The sequence below is a fragment of the Anabrus simplex genome, chromosome 1 (assembly GCF_040414725.1).
Source record: "Anabrus simplex isolate iqAnaSimp1 chromosome 1, ASM4041472v1, whole genome shotgun sequence".
Lineage (NCBI taxonomy): Eukaryota > Metazoa > Arthropoda > Insecta > Orthoptera > Tettigoniidae > Anabrus > Anabrus simplex.
In genome coordinates this window covers 1,051,027,335-1,051,053,645 of record NC_090265.1, presented here as the reverse complement: position 1 = coordinate 1,051,053,645, position 26,311 = coordinate 1,051,027,335, and the positions used below count along the sequence as shown (strand labels likewise).

Genomic DNA, 26,311 nt, shown 5'->3' with positions numbered 1-26,311 from the left:
AACCATAGGGGCATACCAAGGTGTAGGTTCCTCTACTGGCTCTATTATTCCCTCCTTAATCATCTTATCCAACTCCGCTTTAACTTTGTCTCATAATGGTATTGCCATGCGATGGGGTGCAGCTATAGCAAATGGTTTAGCTTTACTAATCAGCCTGATTGTATACTCCATTCATTTTATCATGCCAGGTTTGTTATTAAACACACCAGGTAATTACCTCCATTTGGGGTGTGCCTGAAAAGAGCTGCACTACCTCAGGATGAGGACACAAGTTTATTTTTTACTTGGTAAGTTAGGTCACCTGCTACAGTAATGTTCCTTTCTGTGTTGATTCCTACATAGCTGATTACCTTACCAAATAATTCTGCATCAGCATCAGCATCAGTGTCAGCCTTGCCAGGTCTGTACACCCCAAAAACATCAAGTTGTCTATTGTCTTTAGAGAAGTCTTGCAAACAGAATTTCATGTTTTTCGTAGCTTACAATAATAATAATGTTATTTGCTTTACGTCCCACTAACTACTTTTTCAGTCTTCGGAGACGCTGAGGTGCCGGAATTTAGTCCCGCAGGAGTTCTTTTACGTGCCAGTAAATCTACCGACACGAGGCTGTCGTATTTGAGCACCTTCAAATACCACAGGACTAAGCCAGGATCAAACCTGCCAAGTTGGGGTTAGAAGGCCAGCGCCTTAACCATATGATCCACTCAGCCCAGCCGTAGCTTACAAATGATGCATTGTGCAACAGATGTGTGCACCTCTACTTCACTCATGGCGTACTGAAGCAGCCCAGCTCTCCACCGTCATTCACGCATGTAAACCCTTTCTCCAGACACGTCAACCGACATCCTGGCAATGCCCCGCCTCAGAATTATTACTAACAGCAGCGGTACATTCAAATTCCTGTTTATATTTCATCCGCCCTCATAGTACCCCACTGATAACAATCTCTGCTTCCTTAAACTTCATCCAATCTGCCATAACCAGATCCCACACATCCCCAACTATGTTAGTACCCGTTCCTGCTTACCTTACGTTATTGGTACCAACTTGGACAATTTCCACCTTCTCCTTACCCTCCTCCTTTTCTTCTGTTTTCCTCAATCTCTGCCTTTACCTAATTCCTGGATAACACTCTGCCCTGGTTCCCCTTCCTCCACACACTTACCCCACATGCCCAACAATTGAGTCACCCATACCAAAGCCTCAAGCACAGCCTCCTCATTAGATCGCTTCCTCTCTTGGTCTCCCTTAACTGCCCTGACCCCTGAAGAACCTATGAACAAAAGTAAAAGATTTTTAAAATTTACTACTTCATTCATTTGGTATTTTTATATATTTTCAGGACTACACATTTTCAGCAGAGGATGGTGATGTTGGTATTAATGCCGACATTTCTTACAAGCTTGTTGTGGGGAATAGGGGTAAGTTCCTTCTGTACTTCTGATTAGATACTATTGCTTCTCATTTATATATTGGAAACAATTGAAGAATAGTGAGTTACCAAGTAAGAACACATTCGTAAAATACACATAAAAAATCTGCCATCTGGGCAACTGTCCTAAATGCAAATCTGTGGTGATTGATTGATTGATTAATTGATTGATTGACTGATTGATTGATTGATTGATTGAATTCTTCCAGAAGATCAATTTATTGCTCTGAATTTCCATTTTGATTTGAAGCCTGCCAGCATCAATTTTCATGCATTTTCCGACAATATTGTTCCATGTACAGATAAAGCGGATGTCATTGTAAGTTACAAACATACTGTAAGTCCATTGTCACAGAATTGTATGTAATTCTACCGGCCATGACTCTTTGGTTGGCCGCGATTGGATTAGAGGACTTGGCTTTGAATTAAAAGAGACTGGCATAGATATGTCAGAAAATTCTTCAACAGGCTCTAAATCAGACTATGAATCTGTGCTCAGAGTAGAGGATGACCTGCATGAATTCCCGACAGTATTTCAAGAACAGATTGCATGTGTACAAAATTTTCAAATATCTTTGATCCTTCGGAAGAACACAAAGCTAGTTTTTACAAGAGAATGAGATGTACTGTATGCATCCAAAGAACGTGTCAAGAAGGAACTAGATGCATTAGACCATTACTCCTGTAGTCACAAGTGACTGGGATTCACCCCTGGTGATCATACCTTAGCCTGAAGGACGTGTTATGCTCTGTGTGGATTACAAATGAGGTGTGAACGAAAGGTTGGAGACTGCAAACTTTCTGATTCAACAGATTGAAGGCGTCTTAAGCAGTTTGTGCAACTCAAAATGATTGTGTAAATTTGAACTTTTCAAGGCTTATTTACATTTTCCAGGTGATGAACAAAGTAGCATCATTCAAACAATTGCTACACACAAATGCACGTACTGAATGGATAGATAGAGTTTCGGCATTAAGACTGCCCCTCAATAATTTAATAGAATAATTTCACAAATTCTACAAGGTCTTTGAAAATTCAAAACACATTTTGACAACCACATTGTACACGGTGCCACCCGAGAAGAATGTGCCAGAAACCTCAGATCATACTTACAAAGGCTTTCCATGTAAACAGAGCATAATGCTTTTTTTAAAAACACAAATGGAATACCTGGGCCATGTCATAAAACAGAACAAGATCATAAAATCTGTAGATAAGATTTGAGCAATCTCAGAGATGCCACATTCCACAAACGTCGAAGAATTGGAGCGGTTCCTAGGAATGATCACATATTATTCCCGTTTTATCCCATCCTCATTGCCATTTGCTATATTTTTTGAAAATTAAGTATTTGGTGGATTTATTTCTTAAAACAATAAGAAAGAGAAATAAGAGAACAACAACATGCCATGGATAATACTACACAGAAGGTGTATACACAAATAGTGACATCTGCTTGAAGTTACAACACTCCATTTGTGCAGAGTGTGGGTTCAACTACTGTCACTATTCTTTGGCTAATTTTTCTACTTTTTGACTAACAAAAACACAAAATGAAATCAAAAACACCATTGAAAGTAGCTTTTTTTTTTTTTTTGCTAGTTGTTTTACGTTGGACCGACACAGATAGGTCTTACGGCGACGATGGGACAGGAAAGGGCTAGGAGTGGGAAGGAAGTGGCCGTGGCCTTAATTAAGGTACAGCCCCAACATTTGCCTGGTGTGAAAATGGGAAACCACAGAAAACCATTTTCAGGGCTGCCGACAGTGGGGTTCGAACCTACTATCTCCCGAATACTGGATACTGGCCGCACTTAAGCAACTGCAGCTATCGAGCTCGGTAAAGTAGCTTTTTTGTACATATATTTTATGTTAGTGGATTAATGTGTAGCGAGTGGAATATCCGTGCTATGGCTATTGATCCAAATTCTGCATTCGAGAGATGCGAGTTTGATCTCCACCATCGGCTATCCTGAGCATGATTTTCTGTGATTTTCCATTTTCACTTCCAGGCAAATGCTGAGACAGTTTCTAATCATAGGCCACAGCCGTTTCTTTCCAGCTACTCACCATCGTTCATTTAATCTTCATTAGCTCGTCAACTGAGGTTGACACTGCGACGGGCATCTGGCCATACGAACGCACCATATAAATTCATCTCACCTCATCCCTGACCAGGAATGGGACTAAGGGGTAAACATACAAAGGGCTAATGTGTACTTATGGTTAACCATTGTCAGATCATATCATGGAGTGTGCCTTGTGACATTCTTCCAGAAAAAAAATGATAAGACAATATTTTGTCTTTAGACCACTTTAAATTGGGTTTCCACTCTTAAATAATGTATGTGGTTAATTTGTAAATTTGTAAATTTTGGAAATTTTGCATGCATTTTTTATTTTTCATTTTTTTCTCTGCCTACAACCATAAATTACTGCCTCCTGTGAAGGGTTAAGAGAATTTCAAAGGAAAGAAGGAAATATTTCCAAGAGGAAAAGTAATTTAGTATTCTCAGTAAAAGAAGACTTAAGAAGAGAACTTAAACAGACTTGGATGAATTTGACAAGTATTTACGATCCTTAGCATTTTATAGAAATGTGTGGCTGATATATCTATGTGGATGTGACGTATGTTCATGCATTGCACACTAAGGAACACTTGTGGAGTGATATAATTGGAACACGGGTCTTCTAGCTCCAGTTTCTAAGTGCAGTGATCTATCATTGTTCATGCCGGTGGGAAGGGGGGTTTTATCCAAAACACTCTTCTGATATTTAAATCAGGCATGAAGTCTGGAGATGCCGATATAAAACTTTATTATGATATGTGGCTAAAGCATAAATTAACACCTAACCTCCCCTCCTGAATCTGTTTTAGTGATTGATAAGGCTCTTTATCACAATGTTCAGATTACACAGCATCAGAAACTTCATCCAAAATAGCAGATATTTTTGAATGGTTTACCCCAAAATATGCAGACCAGAACTACTGTACATTCTCTGATTGCGTTCGGGGAAACCTGATTTTAAAACACATAAAACTGATGTTCTTTTCGCTCCATTTATCATCCAGAAAGAAAGAATGCTTTTAATAAATTATGATACCAGTGACAGGATTCATTTCATGGGTCTACAAAACCTCAATGCCAGATGTGCTCATTTCTTTCCATCCCATGTATACCAGTATGAAAATTGTTTATTGTTTCTTAATTTCAGGGGATAGGAATATTGTAGATCATAGAACATCAGCCAATAGGACAAAGATGATAATGATGCATATGTGGGTTTAATGTACCACTAACTACTTTTAGTTTTTGGAGATGCTGAGGTGCCAGAATTTTATCCTATTATAATTCTTTTATGGTAAAGCTACAAACACAAGCACCTTGAAATAGCATTGGACTGAGCTGGTACTGAACCTGTCAAGTTGCTATCATCTGAGCCACTCAGCATGACAAAGCCAATAAGAAACACACGTTATTCTGTCACTGGAGTCTTCCAATATTTCTATGGACTTTCATTGTGTGTTGTTCTGCTATTATTTTCATAGTTACAAGCAGTACCACCTGTGACATAGTAGTGGCTTGTGCAACACATTAGCAGAAACAGTACAGTTATTTGCCCATAATTGCACTACATCTGTCACCGTGAAGGAGCACATATCATTTCTCCTCTCATTCTCTTCTTTAGCACACAGTCGATCTGGGGGCACACAGGCAGGTGAGGACGTAAGTACATCCTCCTCTCTGTGCGTTTGGTTCATGCTAGATCTCCTGTCCTGTATGTAATTACTAAACATACAAATGTTTTATCTGCTAAAAACCCAAATAATGAGCAAGTGATAAGTCCGATCACCATATAAAGCCCGACTTGTGTACTTAAAATTTAGTGTTCTACAAAATAAGGCATGTGTTTTCTTTATAACTGTGATTGTTCTCCAGGAAATTTGGCTTTTATATATTAAAGCATGCATTCCAGAGCACCCGCTGCCCAAGTGTTGTTCGGCTGGTATTTGGCTGGTTCTTGGCAGGACACCAGAGTGCACAAAGGTTGCTGGTTATTAAAAAATTACATGTTAACAAACGATAGAAACAGAGGTCAATGGCATTGCCAGCTAACAGGACATCAATTGTGGGTATGTTCTGCTAGTCGAAAATAAATGTGTAATTTGTACTGTAATAATAATTCTACAGATGTTATTATTTATATGGTACCAATTTATATTCTTAAAATCATGTTATAAAGTTAATTATAAAACAAGGAACATAACAGGTTTTATGCTGTCAGTAAAGTATTATTATTCTTGTAGTGGGTAATTGAAGCTGAGGAAAACATAGATGATGGTCAGATAGATATTTAATGGTTTTAAGTAAGGGTTATGGATGCTGGTGTGACCACTATACTAGTTATGAATAGAACTTTACCTAGGTATATAATTCATTCATAGAGATTAATAAACCAATTACCAAAAGGTACAACAGCTGATAATGAAAGTAAATGTGTGCAGAATCTAATTAGCATTAGATTTCATAAACTCACTGAGTCAAACGGCAGTTGAAGCAAGTATTAAAATTTCCAACTCAATAAATTTTGTAAAATCCAAAACTGTTTTTAACTTGCCTCAATTAATTCTTGATGACAATTAAAAGTCATAGAGAAATATACTATGGGTTCTACATAGTTCTTTTAATAACCTATGATTCTTTGTCATACATTAATCAATGGATTTTGTAATATATTTGTTTCAGATGATGAAAAGTACTTCCAAATTGATGAAAACTCTGGTGTCTTCTCTGTGGGAGAAATTAATCGTGATGTTCTTAAAGTTGATACATACAAGATGAAAGTAATAGCATATGAGACAGACGATCCTAACTCCAGTGTGGAAGCAAATATTACCATATTAGTGAACGATATAAATGATAATATTCCAGAAATTTCTCCAGACAACCAGGCAATAAAAATTGATGAGGAGACATCTATGACTCTCACTTTTGAAAATCCATTCAGTGTGACTGACCAAGACCTGGTAAGTAAATTATAGATACTAGTTTATTTTTCATGGTAATGATGATGCTTGTCACTTACACTTGGTAACGGTAATAGAAAATTAATTTAAAATATTCAGTGTCTATAATGAGTTAAATATGCCAAAATACATATGTACGGTAATATTAACCAGACAGCATGGAGTGCCATGCTGGGTATGGCATGCACCAAACGTTGACAGATGTGGAGTGCCATACTATCAGGCAAAGTGCAGCTTTTGTATCAACCTTCCATTTGACGTAGGGATCGTGAACATCCTTTTGATGTACATATACCGGGTAGTTCACTGGCCCCTTATTTTTTCAGAGACAGACAACCCAAATAACGCTTGTAACCAGAAGATCCTTATAATTTAGTTTTATGAACACCAAATAACTTGAAATTTCTCCTTATGGTCGATAAGGCTCTCCCCTCCCTGTGTGTCTTCACTGTAAATTGATCCATGGACCTAGCAAAGAAAAAAATTGCTAAGCACAATTTTGCGCCAAATACTAAGGACCATTCTGCAAACGTGATTTATAGCGCATTGAAATAACACAGGTACCCGTAATACGATATTACTGGTAGGTTATGCCACATGTTCTGTAATGTAAAGAAGTTAAATGAACACTGTAAACCTTCATTGAAGACTTTGACATATATGTTAACTTTCAAGGTGGAGCGGTCGTACTTAAGTACTAAACCTCTAGCAAACATCATGTATGTTGACTTTATGGCTGAATCGGTTAAGGGCTGGAGCAGAAGATGTGAGAGTATCAGCAGCGTAGTGGTTCAAATCCAGCATAGCACAATTCTTTTAATGACAGAGGTGCTCCATTTTAGCGGGGATACAATAATAATCAATAATTTTTTGCTGTTGGTTTTAAGGGGTGTGCTCTGATTTTGTGTCTTTCCGCTAAGGATGGATGGGGGAAAGATTGGAAAGGAAATAGGCCTTGGTCTTTTATTAAGGTACCGGCCTGGCATTCACCTGGTGTTGAAAATGGGAAACAAAAAAAAAACATTTTCAGGATGGCCAGCATGGGATTCAAATTCACAACCTACCACATCCAACCCACACGAATAATAATCCACACCTACCAGGTCACATCACAGCACTTATTCGTTTCCTCATGATGTATTCCTGTGAAGAGTACGTTGAATTGTTGCTAATTTATGGAGAAAATACAGTCAAATTAAAATGTACAGGGTTATTACAAATGATATGAGTGATTCTAAATTTTATATTTGACATATTGTCACAAGGCTTTGCATACACATAGAAAAATTCTAAAAGTTTTTTTTTTTTTTTTTTTTTTTTTTTACATTTATAAATGTTCGTTATGTGCCCCTTTTAGGGATTCTGCAGACATCAAGTGTATAATCAAGTTCATCCCACACTCGGCACAGCATGTCCCTATCAATGGATTCGAAAGCACGGTTGATGCGAGCTTGCAGTTTTGGCAGGTTTGTTGGGAGAGGAGGTGTAAAGACTGAGTCTTTCACATAACCCCACACAAAGAATTTGCATGGGGTTTGATCAGGAGAGCATGGAGGCCATGACATGAATTGCTGATCAATAGCTCCACCACGACCGATCCATTGGTTTGGCAATCTCCTGTTTAAGAATTGACAAACATCACCATAGAAGTGGGGTGGAGCACCATCCTGTGGGAAGATGAAGTCCGCGCTGTCCTCCAGTTGCGGAATGAGCCAATTTTCCAGCATGACCAGATACACGTGTCCTGTAACAGATTTTTCACAGAAGAAAAATGGGCCGTACACTTCAAACCGTGAGACTGCACAAAACACATTCACTTTCGGTGAATTTTGAATGTGCTGCACAATAGCGTGAGGATTCTCTACCTCCCCCCCATATTTACAGATTGTGTCTGTTCACAGCACCATTAACAAAAAATGTTGCTTCATCACTGAAGACAAGTTTCATACTTAACTAATCTTCTTCCATACACTGTTACAACCGAGCCGAAAATTCAATGCGTTTGACTTTGTCACTGGAAGTCAGGGCTTGTAGCAATTGTAAGTGGTAAGGCTTCTGCTTTAGTCATTTCCTTAAGATTTTCCAAACAGTGGGTTGTGGTATGTTCAGCTCTCTGCTTGCTCTCTCCGTCAACTTCTGTGGGCTATGCGTGAAACTTGCCCGCACGTGATCAACTGTTTCTTCAGTCACTGCAGGCCGACCTGTTGATTTCCCCCTTACAGAGGCATCCTGAAGATTTAAACTGCACATACCATTGCCGAATGGAGTTAGCAGTTGGTGGATCTTTGTGGTACTTCGTTCTGAAGTGTCGTTGCACTGTTAGGACTAGTTAAAAGTGCAAATGTTATTCAACCTCTAAATTTCATTTGGAGGCACAGTTAATAATTAAATAGTTTTCCGAATTTTCTGCAATCATCGAATGCCTTCTGTATGTTAGGATGTTCTCTTATATATAGAAAAAGACGTTTCAACTTCACATGAAATCACTGGCACGTATTTCAAATTGCCCTGCAAAGAAATGTTTAATTGTAGATTTGCTCAAGCAAGGAAGGTCCTTATTAGGAGAGATGAAATCTGATCTCATCAAACACAAATATGCTTATTAGAAAAATGTTTCTGAAGACTTATGTATGGAGTGTTGCCCTTTATGGAAGTGAAGCATGGACAATAACCAAAAAAGAAAGAAAGAAAGAAAGAAAGAAAGAAAGAAAGAAAGAAAGAAAGAAAGAAAGAAAGAGATGCTTTTGAGGTATAACATTAAACTGAGGACTGGCAAAGGGATCACAAAAGAAGAGTCACTAAATCTCAAAGGAGAACAATGTGACAAAGTTTCTGCAAGGGAAGATAGACACAGCTCGAGACACCCAAGACTTGCACCGGCATTTAGCTAAGGGATGCAATTCTTCGACAGAATACCTCACTTTAAATTATTAGATTATTTTAGATGTTGCAGATGTACAGGCTTTTTAAACTATTTTTGAGTGTTTAATTACAAAACTTAAATCAATGTAAAATTAGTGAGGAAAAAGATTGTGTCTTCTTTCAAATGCGCTATATCCTTCAAAATATGTAAAATATGTAATATTTATCAAAATATTTAATATGCATCAAAATATGTAACTTTAAACTCCTGGAATAATGGTCCTTTTAGTGTGATTCACCGACAACTTAGTTTTTCTTGTAGCTACATATATGGGAACAGAAAATGTAATTTCATATAATCCGGGCTCTAGTTGTGACAGACTGTTGTGAGTGCATTTCAAGCACAACAAACGCTTTCTCGGCTCCTGTCACCATCTTGTCTCACTGCGCACTGCTGCTGTGCTCTCATGGCAGAAATCTGAAGTGCGACTTCAGCAGACCAAAACTTTTTGAGTTTTTCTACATGACTGTTGAGTTTTGTGACCATATGTCAATTCATGCAACTACAGTGAATTTATGAAATGGCTTCAATCATTTGTAATACCTTTGTATGTCACGTGCTCTGCAATGGTAAAATGTTAAATGAACACTGTAAAGGGGTCAACATTTCGCTAGTGGCTTTACGCGCACCGACACAGATAGATCTTATGGCGACGATGGGACAGGAAAGGCCTGGGAGTTGGGAGGAAGCAGCCGTGGCCTTAATTAAGGTACAGCCCCAGCATTTGCCTGGTGTGAAAATGGAAAACCACGGAAAACCATCTTCAGGGCTGCCAACAGTGGGATTCGAAACCACTATCTCCCAGATGCCGTGCGCCTCTAACCGCAGGGCCAACTCGCCCGGTGGTCAACATTTCAAACACTTGTTACTCTGAATATGCAGGGTACCATACTTCCTACCTACAGACCATCACATCGTAGCCAACCTGATTACGTAACATCGGATAAAAACGGTCCTTTCCACGACCAAATAAAAACTCACCCTTTGGAATAGGAGGATACGCAACCATATTACAGTCACTGCCAATGTGTTAATTGAAAAAAAAAGGTGTACTATCCTGTGATTTGAGCCTACGTTCACACAGCTTGGCTGATACAACACCAATGCCGCGTGCTTTACCCACCTTAGCTAATGCGATCATCGGTGCAATGCTAGCTTGTTGTAGTCCTTATAGACACTTCCTGTCCAAATGTAAGATAGTGTTATTCGCAGCTGTGATAGTTTTACACATTCATTATAGTTTAAGTAATAGAAATAACACTGCCGCTAATGATTTCTACCATATTCACGAGCATTATATGAATAGTATAGTTGTACTAAGGCCATGAAGGAGCAGGTACTAATGTTCTTCGGTTGACTATGATATACAGGTTAGGTGGGTTACCTACCTCCATAAAAAATAAGGGGCTGGTGAACCACTCAGTATACAGGTTCTCTATTGAACTTTCCTTTTTCCTTTGAGCAACTTGAAAGTTTTTAATTTAGTGCTGTTACAACCAACCATGTTCGGAATTGGTAAAGAACAGATTTCTGATGAGAGTTGCAACAACTTGAGTGATAGTGATCTGGATTCTGATGATATTTTGTTAATAAATAATGTTGCTGAGGTGGAAAGGAATGCAAAAAGTGAAAGTGATAGCAAGGTGCGTGATGTTGAGACATGTGCTTGTTTAACAGGAGTCTGTTCATTCTAATGTTTCCAGTATGCTGTGATATACAGTAGAAAGAGAGTGTTACATTGTACCAAAATTATATGTTTGTATGTGCCAAAACTACAGAATTACAGCAATTCCAATATTGCACATTTTAAGCTACTAACTTGTGGTGAGTAAAGGCCACCTCTCGAACCAGTAAGTGATGCACACTGTGACGACTGCTCCCACACTGAGGGGTTAAACTAGTGATAAATTTAGTCTTCACAGGGGAGCCATTTTGAATTTATGGTGATAGTCCTTATAAGATTTCCTTGAAGAAAACTTGTTGTTCTTCTCGTGTATGTGGATAGCTCAGTATGATATTTTGGCTGCCTGCCTGTTAGCTCACTTTATTTCCACGTGCTATTTAAACCATTCCTACATTTCACTGAAATAATGCCCATTTCCATGGCTACATGGTTAGCATACTGGCCTTTGGTCCAAGGGTTCCCGGGTTCAATTCCCATCCAAGTCGGATTTTTAAATCTTAATTGGATAATTCATCTGGCTTGGAGGCTGGGTGTTTGTAATATCTTCAACATTAGAAATCATCTTAGGTAGGACCCCATTCTCACAGACATGCAGGTCGCCTACAGGCCATCCACACTATTTTGGCTAAATTAAATCTATGAAGATGTGCGGTTGCCCTGTAGAATTTCTGTGAGTTATACAAGTTAAGACATGATGAAGAAAATGTAACTTATGTTATCCTGTTACACTGGCCTAAACTCCTCTGTGGAGCAAGAGCCCGAAAAGGACTCGTCCACCTAGACTAAAAACGAAGACGAGAATCAGGGATGCTAATTTAGCATCTTAAGATATAACCCTCCAGTTTGCATGGGTCACCCTTCTAGAACAATGGAACCAATCAACCAGTCACGTGTGGGATTTCAACCAGAGCAGCCTTCCATCTTTCATTTCCCACACTCTCTGATATTTTCTAGAACACCAGAAACAACGGTTCTTTCTGGCATCAGAGAGTCGTGAGAAATCTCCTTCTTATAGGGTGCACGAATAGTTTCCTTCTCCATTTTCCAGTGCATAACAGAGATCCCCCTACGCACATGCATCCCCAAAGATAATTTTATAAGTTTTCTTTTTCTTTTAATAATAAAGCCCCACACTTTGTAAACTGGCACACAAACGTTTAACACTTATGACAATAATGATAACCGGTTAGGAATATTAATTTTGATAGAGTGAACTAAAAGAAGAAATACAGTTTAATGGCACTTCTTTAACAATAAATGGATATATGGACTTTGGTGACCTCACACCAGAAGATCAACAAGCAAATACTGCAAATAATGCCATAGTGTTCGTACCCATCATAAAGCATTGGGTACAACCTGTTGTAATATGTGCAAGTTATAATTCCACACTTGGTGGCATACTGTCAAAAATAATAATCCAAGTTCTTATTCAGCTAAAAAATTCTGGGATTCACATTGTTGGATTTGTGTGCGGTGGCAGTCAAACAACAATGCTTAGCAAAATTTTTATGTTAGTGACAAACTCAACAACTTCAGTGTAATCATTCTGAATCCTGTGAGCTCCTCCAGAAAGGTTCAGGCATTTTCAGATGCAGTTCATATCCTGAAATGAATGAACTATTTTCTTGACAAAGAAAATTCCACCTATCAAGGCCACAGTATCAGCTTCTGGAAGCTAGTTTATGAAAATGATAATCTTCAGGATTCTGCAGGCTAGCGGGCATGTCCCAAAAAAATCTCTTCGTACATCAATCCTAACAGTTTTCAAAAAATGAATGCTTGTTTGGCATTCCAGTTATTTAGCAGTGATACATACATTGCCAGTCTAAAGTTGACATACCCGTACGTAATTCTTCAATCAAATTAGAGCCATGGTAAAAGAGAGTGCCAAAATCACACGTACATATCTCATAAATTGCCAAATTCACAGCTAACTTACTTTTGATAAGCCCCCATTATCCAGCTGGGAAGATGAACCAGTAGCTTCTTTCAGCAATTCAAAAATTCACTATTTATGTATCGTATCAGAAGCACTAATATATACATATAAATACAAACTGTACAGCCAAAAGACAGATATATAAAAATAACAATCATAACATAAAAGGAAGAAAAAGAGGTCCCAGTGTGATAACTTTGGACTCTAAAGATGACTTCCTGTCAAGCACTGTGCTTGGAAAAGTAGATGCTGCATTGGTTTCTTAACATGAAGACTGTCTTTAGAAATGACAAATCACAACAGAAGGGTCTAAGATGACTACATAACATAAGAGAAGAATAAACTTATATGGCTGCTGACCAATTGTCAGCCACTTTCAGGGACTCAGGTGCTGCTTGCATGAGGTCTTCTATAATACATAAAGTTGGACACAGTTTGCATTAGAGAAGATGAGGCATTGTCTGTGGAGAACAACAATCACATATCGGCAAGTCCGTTTGAAAACCCCACTTCAACAGATTAGATTTGCATCTTGTAACACCTCAGCACAATCTGTTGAGAGATTTCCATGTTAGCGAACCTTCTGTATGACCAGGAGGGAGTTCTTCAATTCGAGTCAGCCATTCTTCTGAGTGTTTGGACCTCCCTTGCCTTTTACAAATTCTGGCTTGATGTGCAGTCCCTACGAGAGTCTCTGTTGCTCTGAGGAAATTTTTCCTTGAAGTCAGTCGTAGACAAGCTGGCTGGTGATCATACAGAGGGTGAGATTCAGATTATCAACTTCTTTCTTCTCTCTCTTTGCTGCTATCTCCCGATGAATGTCAGGAGGTGCAATCCCAGCAAGGCAGTACAATTTCACCGGCCTGCAAAAAAAAAAAAAAATTCTCTCTGGCGAAAGATTGAAGAGGTGATTTACCCTAAATTAGGTGTGCTGATTTCAAATATGTAAACTGTTTTTGCCTATCATGTACAGTTTCTTTGCTATTTGAAATCAAAATTTGACATATTGTTGTGATTTTGATAGCAAACACCATAATAGAGAATATGTGTAATTTTAATGGGACATGATCAAAAAGCAATGAATATACAAAAAGGTAACATTTTCATTGCTAGAATGTATGAATCTCACTACAAGAACACTATTGTTTGCTGCACTTTGATGCGAATGAACGCTGTGTTGATTTGTGTTTGTGTTCCTCAGTAGTGTTATCTCGCACTAGACACCAACCGTAATCTGACATCATGGAGATGTCCCATCGCCCCTGATACCTTTGTTCCATTTCTTTTAGATCCTGATGGAACTGCTCACCATGTTCCTTGCTGAATGCTCCTAAATTTGCAGGAAAATAATCCAGATGACTCTGCAGGAAATGTAATTTTAAGCTCATGCGGCAACCCAATTTCTGGAAGTTGTACAGCACGGTTTCCACAGTCTGTTGGTAGTTGACATCTTGAACATTACCCAGGAATCTGCTACAAACAACCTTGAATGATTCCTATGCCTGAAGCTGTGTTTCATTTATCATCGTACTGAATGTCGGATCCTTCATAAGCTTCCGAATTTGGGGGCCGTCAAAAATACCTTCCTTAATTTTGGCATCTGACAGTCCTGGAAATTTCTGACAGAGGTATCGAAAGCAGGGACTGCCTCTATCCAAACTCTTCATGTACTGCTTCAAAATTCCCAATTTAATATGTAAAGGGGCAATAATACACTTTGAGGATCAATTAATGGATGATTTACAATGTTTTTTTTCTCCAGACACAAACTGTTTCCCCTTGGGCCACTCAGACACTAACCAGTGACGATCCTTGTCCCCAGAGTCCCACTCACACAGAAAACACGGGAACTTGGTATATCCTCCTTGCTGCCTTAATATGATACCGCACACTTTTAAATCACAGCACAGTAACCATCTGTGTTCATTGTAGTTCAGTTCCTGTAACACTATAGATAAATTGTGATAGTTTTCACAAAGAGATGTTGAATGGGCGACTGGCACTGAAGCAAGTTTATTTTCATTGTGCAGAAGAACACCTTTGAGACTTATTTTACTGGTATCAATAAATAGACAACAGTCCTTTGCTTGATAAATAGTTCCAAGACGACGAATCAAACCAGGGATATCACAGCAAAACACAAGTTTGTCTTTGTGAACAAAAAACTGCCTGAATTCTTCCTCCCGATTTCTGTAACAATATGAATTTGTCCCAGGAAGTAAAAAAAAGTGCAGTCTAGGTCATACAGAAAATCATTTAAGTCACACTGATTTTAAAGACGTAGAGTTTTATCCTCAACATCCGGTACAAAGGTATCATCATCACCATCCTCCGCACTTGAAGATGATAAAGACACACTCTCTGGTATCTGTATTGCTGGTTTTGGTACAGGAATATTGGATCCATGTGGTACGGGGGTTATGGCAGATGGAAGGCAGGGATACACAATGTGCTTTTTGTTTTCTGTACTGAACCCGGGCACTTTACATACACAAAAATAACATTCGTCAAAATTATTTTTTTGTTAATGCCAAGCCATTGGGATTCCAAATAGCATTGATGGCAACAACCCATTGTACCATTACTGAAGGTTTTCTACACACGTTTTACACACAATATGGGGTACGAAATTCTTGTGGTGATCACCAAACTTCATGTTAAAATATGCCAAGTACAGGCTTTTTATAAATGGCATAATATTTTCTTCTGGCCCTTAATTATATACTGGCCACATATATAACAAAAAGAGTTGGGATTGTTCACAGATTTTCACCTCCGAATATCACTGCCACTTGTCATTTTAATGCAAACTAACTCACTTATTCACTCAATTGACTTCAAGTGCACGTTGTACTTTTAAACAAAGGCGTGACACACATTCTCAGATTCTCCTCTCAGACTACGGAGAAACGCGATCTTGGCGTTTTGACCTTGTCTGACATTGTGCATGTGCGAACTGCAACTGTTCTAATTGTTCTTCCGGTGTTCCTGTATGATTACATACTCCCCTCCAAAACAGAGCACACACAATATTTTCTCTCAGACATGTCCATACCTGCATTCCATGCAACCAATCCAAACCTCATTTATAACAACTAAACTTCATTAGCATAAACATGAGATGGACTTGTGACAAATCTGTACATGATACGAAACAACTGGTATTATTTTTTACATAAGGACACTAAATGTAACGTATATCACATACAATTACTCTTGCCGGATAATCTTCGCAGGCCGGTGTTTTTCCAAAGGCGTAGGCCGTAGACAATCAGTGATGATTCGAAAAGTCTTGTTAAGAGTGACGTCCATCTATTTGGTATGACAAGATCTATACCACACTGGGCACACATATTCGGCAGCAGAATAACACAACGCAAGTGAAGATGTCCTCAGGGTACTACAATCTAGGCTATAAATCATTTTTTTTATGCTGAGTGAAATGGTAGTTCAGAGGAAGGCCTAAAATTTAATTCTCAAATATCTATGTAATGAGTGGTCCTATCAATAAATACTACTCGTACATAACTAAAGTTATATAGAATTTAATTTCCGATCATTTATGTCATACATTTTTACAGTATCAGCTATGATAACAGAGGCCTGTTCATGAATTTGTATTTTTGTTGCCAAGTCCATATCAACACCGAGCCACGAAGAAATGTGTAAGCAGATGTAATGAAAATCGGTATATAGAGTCAGTGAATAAGAAACTACAGTCTAAGCCAGGGCCTCTCAAACGCCCAAAATCTCATGCGTGCAGAGCGGGGCGCAAGAGCTCCGTGCACTGTGCATCGGTGCCGCTCGGTGCCGCTCGGTATGGCTCGGATCAACGCTTCGTCTCTGGGCTACTCGGCTATGCTCGGCTCTACTCGGCTATACTCGGCTCAACTCAGCCCGGATTTGGAGCGCTACGGCGCAAGTGGGGGAGAGGGAGACAGGCGGAGCGAGCGAGACAGGCGTGAGGAAAGAGAGAGACAGCGCTATTGCTCCAAATCGAGGAGTGGGGGGTCTGCACTCTGGTCAACCAAGCCAAGTCGTCTTTTGCACCGTGCACAGTGCATGCACCGCGCGCATGCACCCTGAGAGGCCCTGGTCTAAGCTATAAACAAATTTTTTCACCCTGGATGAAATGGTAGTTTAGGAGAGGGCACCTAAAATTTAATTTTTAAACACCTATGTTATTGGTCCTATCGAAAAGTACTGCGTAACAAAAGTTATAGATAATACAATTTCCGATCATTTATGTTTTATTCAGTTTTACCATACCGACTATGATAGGAGTGGTATTTCATAGTCGGAAGAAAAGTAAATGTGAAGGCCTACAATACTGAAAGCTCATAAAATTGATCAAGAATAACATTACATTGACCATTGTTTGTTGCGATATTCTTTTTATTTTTTGCTGCCATTCATCTCCGATAGATGGGATTACTGCTGTATAACAGCCTGCCTGAACATTGGCAGGAAGTAGCTGGGGAATTAGATAACTTTCTTCTTTAGCATGCCATTCTTGTGGTTCATAATTGTACGTAACAGACTGGTTCATCATAGTATTGAGGCTATTCGATACCTACTCTGAGGCATTGATTGGAATGAGCAGTATGCATACTTCATGGAATAATGGCAGGGGAGTGTTCACGGCTGTCTGCAGCCTAGTCATTCCAGCTCTGGAACTTTGGACTGTTAGATTGGCAGCGTAGTACTGTTCATTAAAAGTGAGAAAATGTGTAGTTTTTTATTTGATTGGGTATTTCATATGATAACATTGCTTTACATCGCAACATTCCAACTGATGTCACTGTAATGACCTATGTTGATTTCAGTTGGGAAAATAACAAAGACATTCTTTCTGAGGATGTAAAAAGGCAGGTGGAGAGTGAGTGTCTACCATTACAATGAAAACTCGTCTTCACATGAGAAAAGATATATTGTGACTTCCCTGTCACATTTCTGGGGTAATGTTAAGAGCTATGCAATTTAATATAATCTTACTCACAATGTGTACCTAGAATTCTTTATACAATGTAGAATTTTGTAGCGAAGCATGGGTACATCAGCTAGTAAACATAAAACTTGAACAAAGACATTATTACCTACTATTACTTGTAGGGCAATGACAATTTAAAAGGTAGCTTGTCACTTGAGAATAAAATTGTATGACAAACTTCTTCCATCCCTAAAATCCATTAGCACCCTAAAACTATTTGAATCATAATGAAAGACATATTTGCTGGGAAATTGTTTGCACTCTGTTGAAGGTAATTCAGTTGTGTTGTGTACATGCTCCTTTGATATTCTCCCAATGCTTGTACTGTATTTTACATCTCATTTTATTCAGTAATATGGTCAAGTTTACTTTCCTCATTCGCATTCCCACCAATTTTAGCATAGTTGATGTATCATTAAGTATTCCTTGATATTATAAGATAAAAGAGATACCTTTAAATAAATCATCATCATCATCAATGTCTCACTCCAGTCGCCCAGGTGTGGTTAACAAGCCTCCTCCACTCCTTTCTGTCCTTCGACTTTTCCTGCTCCATTACTTCCGCCACATCCAATCCAGCTTCTCTAATGTCCTTCCAAATCTGATCCATCCACCTTCTTCTCGGTCTTCCAAGTGATCTCTTTCCCTTCCCTCTTTCCAATTCCCTTCTTACTACCTGTTCCTTTCCCATTCTTTTTACATGTCCGAACTATCTCAGTCTTGTTATCCGTATGTTCTATACTAATGGTTCTATATTTAGCTCTTCTTTGATTTTAATATTTTGAATTCTATCTCTTCTTGTTTTTTTAACCGATCTTCTTAAAAATTTCATTTCTACTGCTTGGGTCTTACTATCGTGTCTGTTATTAGTTACCAGCATTTCTAGTCCATATGTTACAATTGGTATGAAATACTGTTTATATAATTTTATTTCATTCTCTTGGGTACTTTGTCATCCCATAAAAGCTCTCTGACTTGATGATGAAATGTTGTTCCTTAATTTAGTCTGTTATTAATTTCAGGGTTGATTTCATTACTTCCATTAATAATGCTACCCAGATATGTAAACTGTTCTACAATCTCTAACCGTTCTCTGTCTATGTTCACTTGGCTTCTCTTTTTCTCTTTTCCACAGTGCATGACTACAGTTTTTCTTTTTACTACTTACTATTCCAAACGCCTTCAGATTTTCATTCCAAATGTCCAGTCTCCTTTGTACTTCCTTTTCTCCCTTTCCCCAAATCACCACATCATCAAATCACCATATCATAAGAAATTAATTAAATTATAAATTAATATATTTCTAGTTATTAGATGACATTAATTCAATACCATCAAAAATCAAAGTACTGATAAGTGGTTTACAATTCCCCCGCCCTTCCCCCCCAATTCTTTGTATGTACATATTCACATCTATTTCTCTTTCACCTATATTTTTAATAGATTTGAGGTCAGGGAATCATAGAGTATTTTGTTTTAATTTTTGTTAAATATTTAATGAAACTGAATTAAGCAGTACCTCTCTACTACCAGTGTTGGGAAGTAATTGAGTAAAAGTAATTAAATTACTTGTAATGGTTACATTCTTAGTAGATTTTACTTGTAATCGTTACTTTGTACAAAAAGAAAGAAAATTATAATCATTACATTCTAGCAATCATGACTTTTTAGTAATCGATATACAATACATTGCAGGAAAGGAAAAAACAGGAAAAAAATTAAACGATGATGAAGATAAGTTTTTCAGTTCTATTACAACAGAACCAGTAGCTTCACCAGTTCCGGATGAGGTAGTTTCTTACTTCTTCTGTACTTACAAAGACATCATACTCATCCCAACAATGTTCTTAATTAAATACAGTGTTTCCATATGGCACTTTTCCAATAAATGCAGAGATGTATTTCCTCCAAAGAGATCAAGGATTAGCAATGAAAATGTTAAGAACCAATTATTTTATGTGTAAAGTAAAAGTTTGTAGCTATCCTGTTTAGTCTCACCCAATGATGTTAAAAATCACTCACACAAAATAAATACAGTAAACTCTTGGCTATCCAGCGTGGCCTTCATACTATCTGGCCTACTTAGTAATAAAAAAACTCCTGAAAACACAAGACATAGAAGCCCTCTTTCAGCACTTACAAACAACAATGAACACATGTAGAGAGCAGCTCTGTTGGCAACTCTGTGTTCTTTGTTTCGTCAGTTGTTTATCTGATGTCCAAAATGCGTACCTTAGCAAATTGTTGTTTTGTGCACTCCATTGTGTTTAAATTACAGATTGCAAAATGGGTGATAAATGAAAAAAGCTGTAGTAATTATGGATGAGAAACTGTGTGCTATAAGGTGACTAGATTCTGGGGTAACAGCCAAAACTATTGCTGGCGTCTCTGAAAACCATTAAAGAGTAGTTAGTGGGACGTAAAACAAATAACATTATTATTATTATTATTATTATTATTATTATTATTATTATTATTATTATTATTATTATTATTATTATTATTATTATTATTATTATTATTATTAAAAACTATTGCTTTGGAATTAGGGGTAGCAAAATGTACAGTTGGAGACTAGAAGAAAAATCAAGCAGAAGTTGAAAAGTGGTGTGCTGGCCAAGGTAGCAGAAGTGGAATGAAAGTAGAAATGATGTTGGAAGGTAAGCATGAAGAAGTTGAGGAAGCATTTTTTTGTAGCATGAACACTTAAGAGAGAAAGCATTGCAAAATAAGTACTGAACCGATATTGCAGGACAAAGCATTGCAATTTCAATGGCAAATAGAAGGAGAAGATTCAGAATTTACTACCAGGGATGGATGGTTGGATCGGTGGAAAAAGCGATTCAGTAGGTATTCGCCAAATTACCATTAGTGGAGACACTTTATCTGCTGACAATGAGGCTGTGCCATTGTTAAGTAATTTTTGAAACATGCAATACAGTGCATGCATAACAAACAGTTATAACTAGCATGTACTACGTAAGATATCTGAAAATATTAATAAAATTATGTTTTTATATAAAAATGTGTGTTTTCAATGGTACAGCTGAGGTTGGAAAGGAGTATTTATAGAACTCCGGCTTATCCAGCTTTTTTATTATCCGATTTGACCTTTCTCTGCATTAGGCCGGATAGCCGAGAGTCCACTGTAATATATTTTCCTTGAAAATTATAGTATTGCTACATCCCCATATGAAGAAGAAACAAGATGTCAATGATTTCCTTAAGACTAGTGTTCTGTAAAGTAATTGAAATTTTACTTATTACTTGTTAAAAAAGTCATTTATATTTGTAATTGAATAAAATATTTCTCAGGCAACTGTAATAATTTTTCTTGTACTCTTCCTGTCACTGTTTCATACCTCTGGTTATGTAACAAGAATTTTAATTCTTATTCTTTTCACTTTCAGGGTGTAAATGCACAATTCAAACTTAAACTGGAAGAGAATGAGTGGTCCAGTGCTTTCCTCCTTATCCCAGATGCAGGCTACCAAACAGCAAATATTAGTATTTCGGTTGTAAATCCGTCAGCTCTAGATTATGAGGATCCTGACTGGCGCAAAATTTTTCTGAAGGTATGTTTACAATGTCATATGTACTTAAGGGAGCAACCAAGGATAATTTAATACATTCACAACACAAGAAATAAATCACATTCACTTCTGAAGTTATAAGAAAAAATAAGAACATGCAGTGACCATTAGTTTACAGTATACACTACAAATGATCAGTGCAGGGTGCATGCAAAGACGAATATTGGGATGATTATCTGTACATAGTTTGAAATGAAATACTGTGTATATTGAAGAAATTTATTAGGAAATATGGAGTGTAACTGGCAAGCAAGTGACCAATTTCAGTATGTAGTGTAAATTCTGTAACTGCGTAATTTTAATCACATCTGAGTGCTGCCCTTTTCTCGTAAATATAATTTGATATCTCATAGAGGAGCCATTTTGGTTTGATCTGCCCTTGGATATTGAACCTAGGAGGTTTCTCGTCTGACAGTTCGATTACGTGGACCACTGACATCGAGATAGTATTCAATGAAGAGGACTATAAATATTTGATTTGTTGAAGGGGATATGGAGCCTCGTAGTATGCTTCTCTCTTCTTGCTTTACTACAGAATGTAAACTCATTGTGTTTGGTTTGCGGTATTGTGTGTTTAAAACAATAATTTAGCCCCCGTCCCCTTTAGGAATCCTGGATCTGCCTCTATTAGTGAATACATCCCTCAACATACGTAGGTGGTTTGAAAAGTTCTCGGAATGTACTAGAATTAAGTATCTTACCTTGGTAAACTGCTTTTATTTTTCAACATAGTCTCCCTGTAGACTAATGCATTTGGTCCAGCAATGTTCCAATGCCTTGATCCCATCTCGAAAATGAGATTCCTCCAGGCCTGAAAAATATCTCTCCAATTCGGCTGTCAGTTCTTCCCTTGTAGAAAATCTCCATCCACCGAGGAAAATTTTCAGCTTGGGGAATAGATGAAAGTCTGATGGTGCCAAATCAGGTGAATAAGGTGGATGTGGCAACAATTCGTACCCCATTTCATGAAGTTTTGCCATGGCAATAACACTTGTGTGCGGTGGGGCATTGTCCTGATGAAAGATGACCTTTTTCCTTGCCAAACCAGGCCTTGTTTCATGTATCTTTTCCTGTAGTTGGTCTAGGAGGTTTGCATAGTATTGCCTCATAATTGTTTCGCCAGTAGGAAGATAATCTATCAGCAGAATGCCTTTTGCATCCCAGAAAACTGAGGCCATGAACTTTCTGGCCGAACGCACTGCCTTTTTTTTCTTTGGTGGTGGTGAATCAACATGTTTCCACTGCTTTGACTGCTGTTTTGTCTATGGGGTATAGTAGTGGACCCAAGTTTCATCTGTAGTCACAAACCGGTGCAAAAAATCTTGTTGGTTGCACTGAAAACGGGCCAGACTTTGTTCGGACATTTCCAATCTGGTGCGTTTATTGTCCAATGTCAAGAGCCGTGGCACCCATCTTGCGGATAATTTTTTCATACCCAATTCTTCAGTTAAAATATAATATACCCATTCAGAAGACATCCCTACAGCTTCAGCAATCTCCCGCACTTTCAGTCGATAATCCTCCATGAGCATTTTATGCACTTTTGCGATAAATTCTGGGGTCGTAACACTTTTTGGCCGTCCACTATGCGGATCATCATCCAAGCTCTCCCGACCAAATTTAAACTCGCTGGTCCACTTGGCAACAGTTGAAAATGAAGGAGTGGAGTCCCCCAGTGTGTTCTGAAAGTCGGCATGAATTTCCTTTGCTTTCATACCTTTCTTTACAAAGTATTTAATCACTGCTCGAATCTCAGTTATTTCCATTGTCACAAATCACTATGCGGGAACAACAACAAAGAGTCATCACTACCACACTCCTGCAGCTAGAGCACTGATGCGCCACGTGTTCACTCACAAAGGGTGTGTGATTATTGCGCGGGAACCTCGTTGCTCTAGCACTGACATCTAGCGGTGATTCTGAGAACTTTTCAAAGCATCCTTGTAAGGTCAACATCAGAAATGGCATCGAGCCATAAAACAGGGCCAAGTCTACACATGTTTCATTGACTGATTAATTAATTAATTGATTTATTTACTTGTTTGTTTGTTTGTTTGTTTGTTTGTTTGTTTGTTTGTTTGTTTATACTTTCCCCAACTGGAGGTTGCCCCTGAGGACAAATTATACAAAAAAAGCAGGATAGATTTTAAAAGTAATTGTGAGTTGATTACACAGTGGTTAGTTAGCATATTTGACATACATTGTTGCATTAAAAAGTTTGGGAGATACGATCCTTCAGGATTTGGATTCAATATTTTAAGGCAGTCACTGCAGCTTCTCTTATTAATGCCTGATCAAGTTGTGAGAAAAGGAGCAGAAGATTATTATTATTATTTTCTTCTTCTTCTTTTATTCAGATGATTGCTACAGAGCAAGAGGATCCAAATCATACAAGCTTTGCTACCATAGACATTAGTCTTATCAATAGAAATGATGAATTCCCAGAGTTTGATCTTGAAGTATATGATGTTACTGTGTTGGAAGATGTACAGATTGGATATACAATCACTACAGTAAATGCTATAGATCCTGATGAAGATGACACTGTGACGTAAGTATTGATAATCCTGCACTTCAAATTGTTGTAGTCTGTTAGATTTTATCAGGTAGATAATACATCCTTCCACTTTAAAAGCATCATCAATCATCGCTGCATTTAAAGCTGTCACTCAGATGGCAGATTCCCTATCAGTTGTTTACCTAGGCTTTTCTTAAATTATTTCAAATAAGTTGGAAATTTATTGAAGATATTCAATGACTCTACATTATATATCATATAGGCAATGGCTCACCAATTAAAAATGCTTGAGGCTTGGTAGTGTCAAAAATTTGCACTGTTATCTACATTCAAGACAAATTCTAGTAGACCCATCCACTGGGAGGCTATTTTTTCCATTGGCATATATTCCTGGAGGTAAAGAACTGTCAGCATGCTGTATGGAATATGCATTATACAAGTCAACAAAACTCTTTAACTCCCACTTATTTTTTTGGCACAGGCCAGTCTCTGACATTTGCTAGCTTCTCTGGGTCAGTGGCTTTTCCCTCCAGTGACACAATGTTGCCTAGGTAAAATACCTCTTATAGTTCAGGTTCAGGTGAGCATCTGGAGGTTTCCCAGATGTTCCGAGAATGTGCACCCTAGCGCGATCTTGTCATCCTCGTACACCAGCCAGATGTCATGTGCGAGCCCTGTCAGCATTAACTCCATCAGATGCTTGAAACTCAGAGGTGCATTACACAGTCCAAACAGCATAACAATGAAGTGGCATATCCCCTGGCTGGTAGAAAATGCTGTCTTCTCCTTCGTCCCCTTGGTGCAGCACCATTTACCAATATCCTAACTTCAGGTCTAAGGTTGAGAACAACTGGGCTCCATATAGGATTTCCAATGTGTCATCTGTTCAAGGTAATGGAAAGCAATTCTTCTTGGAGATGTCATTCAGCTCTTGATAAATCAATGCAGAATCGGAACTCACCATTCTTCTTCTTCAACAGCATTAAAACAGGTGACAAATGACGATGGGCTGTTGGATTCTTTGATCACCTCCATGCTGCTTCATGTTGCTCAATAATGGTCATTCTCACTCTTCTTAACCAGAGGTATCTGACAGGGTCATTGATAGATAGGGATCACTGTAAAGCAGCATCAGCATCATTAACACTTCACAGCATGGCAATGAATTTTGAATCAGAGATCACAGTTGCTAACAAGGTGTTTTAATTTCAGAAACACACTTCTTGCAAAGTCAGTTCTGGTTTTGATTTGCACATCCAGGTTCCATTCTTACATTAGCCAGCTTCCAAGATACTGTACTTAAAATCGAGTTTACTTCCGGGTGATAACAATGTTTTCAACTTTAAATTTAATGTTAAATATTACTCTTTATTAATTTTTGCCATCTCTGTATATAAGATGTGAATACTTTATTTCTGAAATTGTTTAGAATATGTTTATTTTACTGTTCTGTTGGCAGGCATTTATTCCCTGTTCTTACTCTTATTGTAGGTATTCCTTGACTCAGAGGATGATGATGATAAATAGCAATACTGGAGAGGTAACAGTGAGTGCAGAAAATGCCTTTGATTTTGAACGCCAACAAAATATGATGGTACAAGTGACTGCAATAGATGAAGCAAATCATAGAAGTTACACTCAGATCAACATAACGATTGAGGATGTGAATGATGAAGCTCCTACTCTTTACTTGGTAATGTAGACCACTGCATGTATTTGATTAGTATTTGGAAATTACAAGGTCTATTGTACTTGACCATAAATCCATTAGCAGATTATCTCCATCTGTTGCTATTTCTTTATGGCTGCATCATCTTTGCACCTGTCTTCCGGCACAGGTCAGAGTAAAATGGTAAAATGTAGCTTTCACCAAAGTCTCAGTGTCATTTAAGGCTGCGACAGTATAGAAGCTGCTGAGGTATGGGTGGTGCTGAGTAATGACATTTGGAGCACGACTAGTGCATCTGGATGTTATGAATGGTGTTACTCATTTGGGTCAGTTGTGTACTGCATAGCACCTTGGCCCAATGAGGAAGCAATGGCAAACTACCTTACTGATCATCAAGCCTTGTATACCTTATTACAGTGCTACCAAAAGTGTTTGTTATTTTCCTATATCCTCATAAACTTTGAAAGTGCTGTTTAGAGATAATCGATAGAAAAAACTCTATATAAAATCAACTACGTCTGCTCTCCA

General features: G+C 38.1%; 1 protein-coding gene across 1 annotated transcript in view; it reads left to right on the top strand.

The window, feature by feature from the left end:
- LOC136857948 (cadherin-AgCad1) overlaps positions 1–26,311 on the top strand; it is a 452,227-nt gene that overhangs the window by 133,728 nt on the left and 292,188 nt on the right. Inside the window, exons 8-12 of the mRNA XM_067137073.2 lie at positions 1,345–1,423; positions 6,184–6,464; positions 21,414–21,578; positions 23,954–24,147; positions 25,606–25,807. Of these exons, the coding sequence (XP_066993174.2) occupies positions 1,345–1,423; positions 6,184–6,464; positions 21,414–21,578; positions 23,954–24,147; positions 25,606–25,807 (921 nt within the window). The remainder of the gene's footprint in view (positions 1–1,344; positions 1,424–6,183; positions 6,465–21,413; positions 21,579–23,953; positions 24,148–25,605; positions 25,808–26,311) is intronic.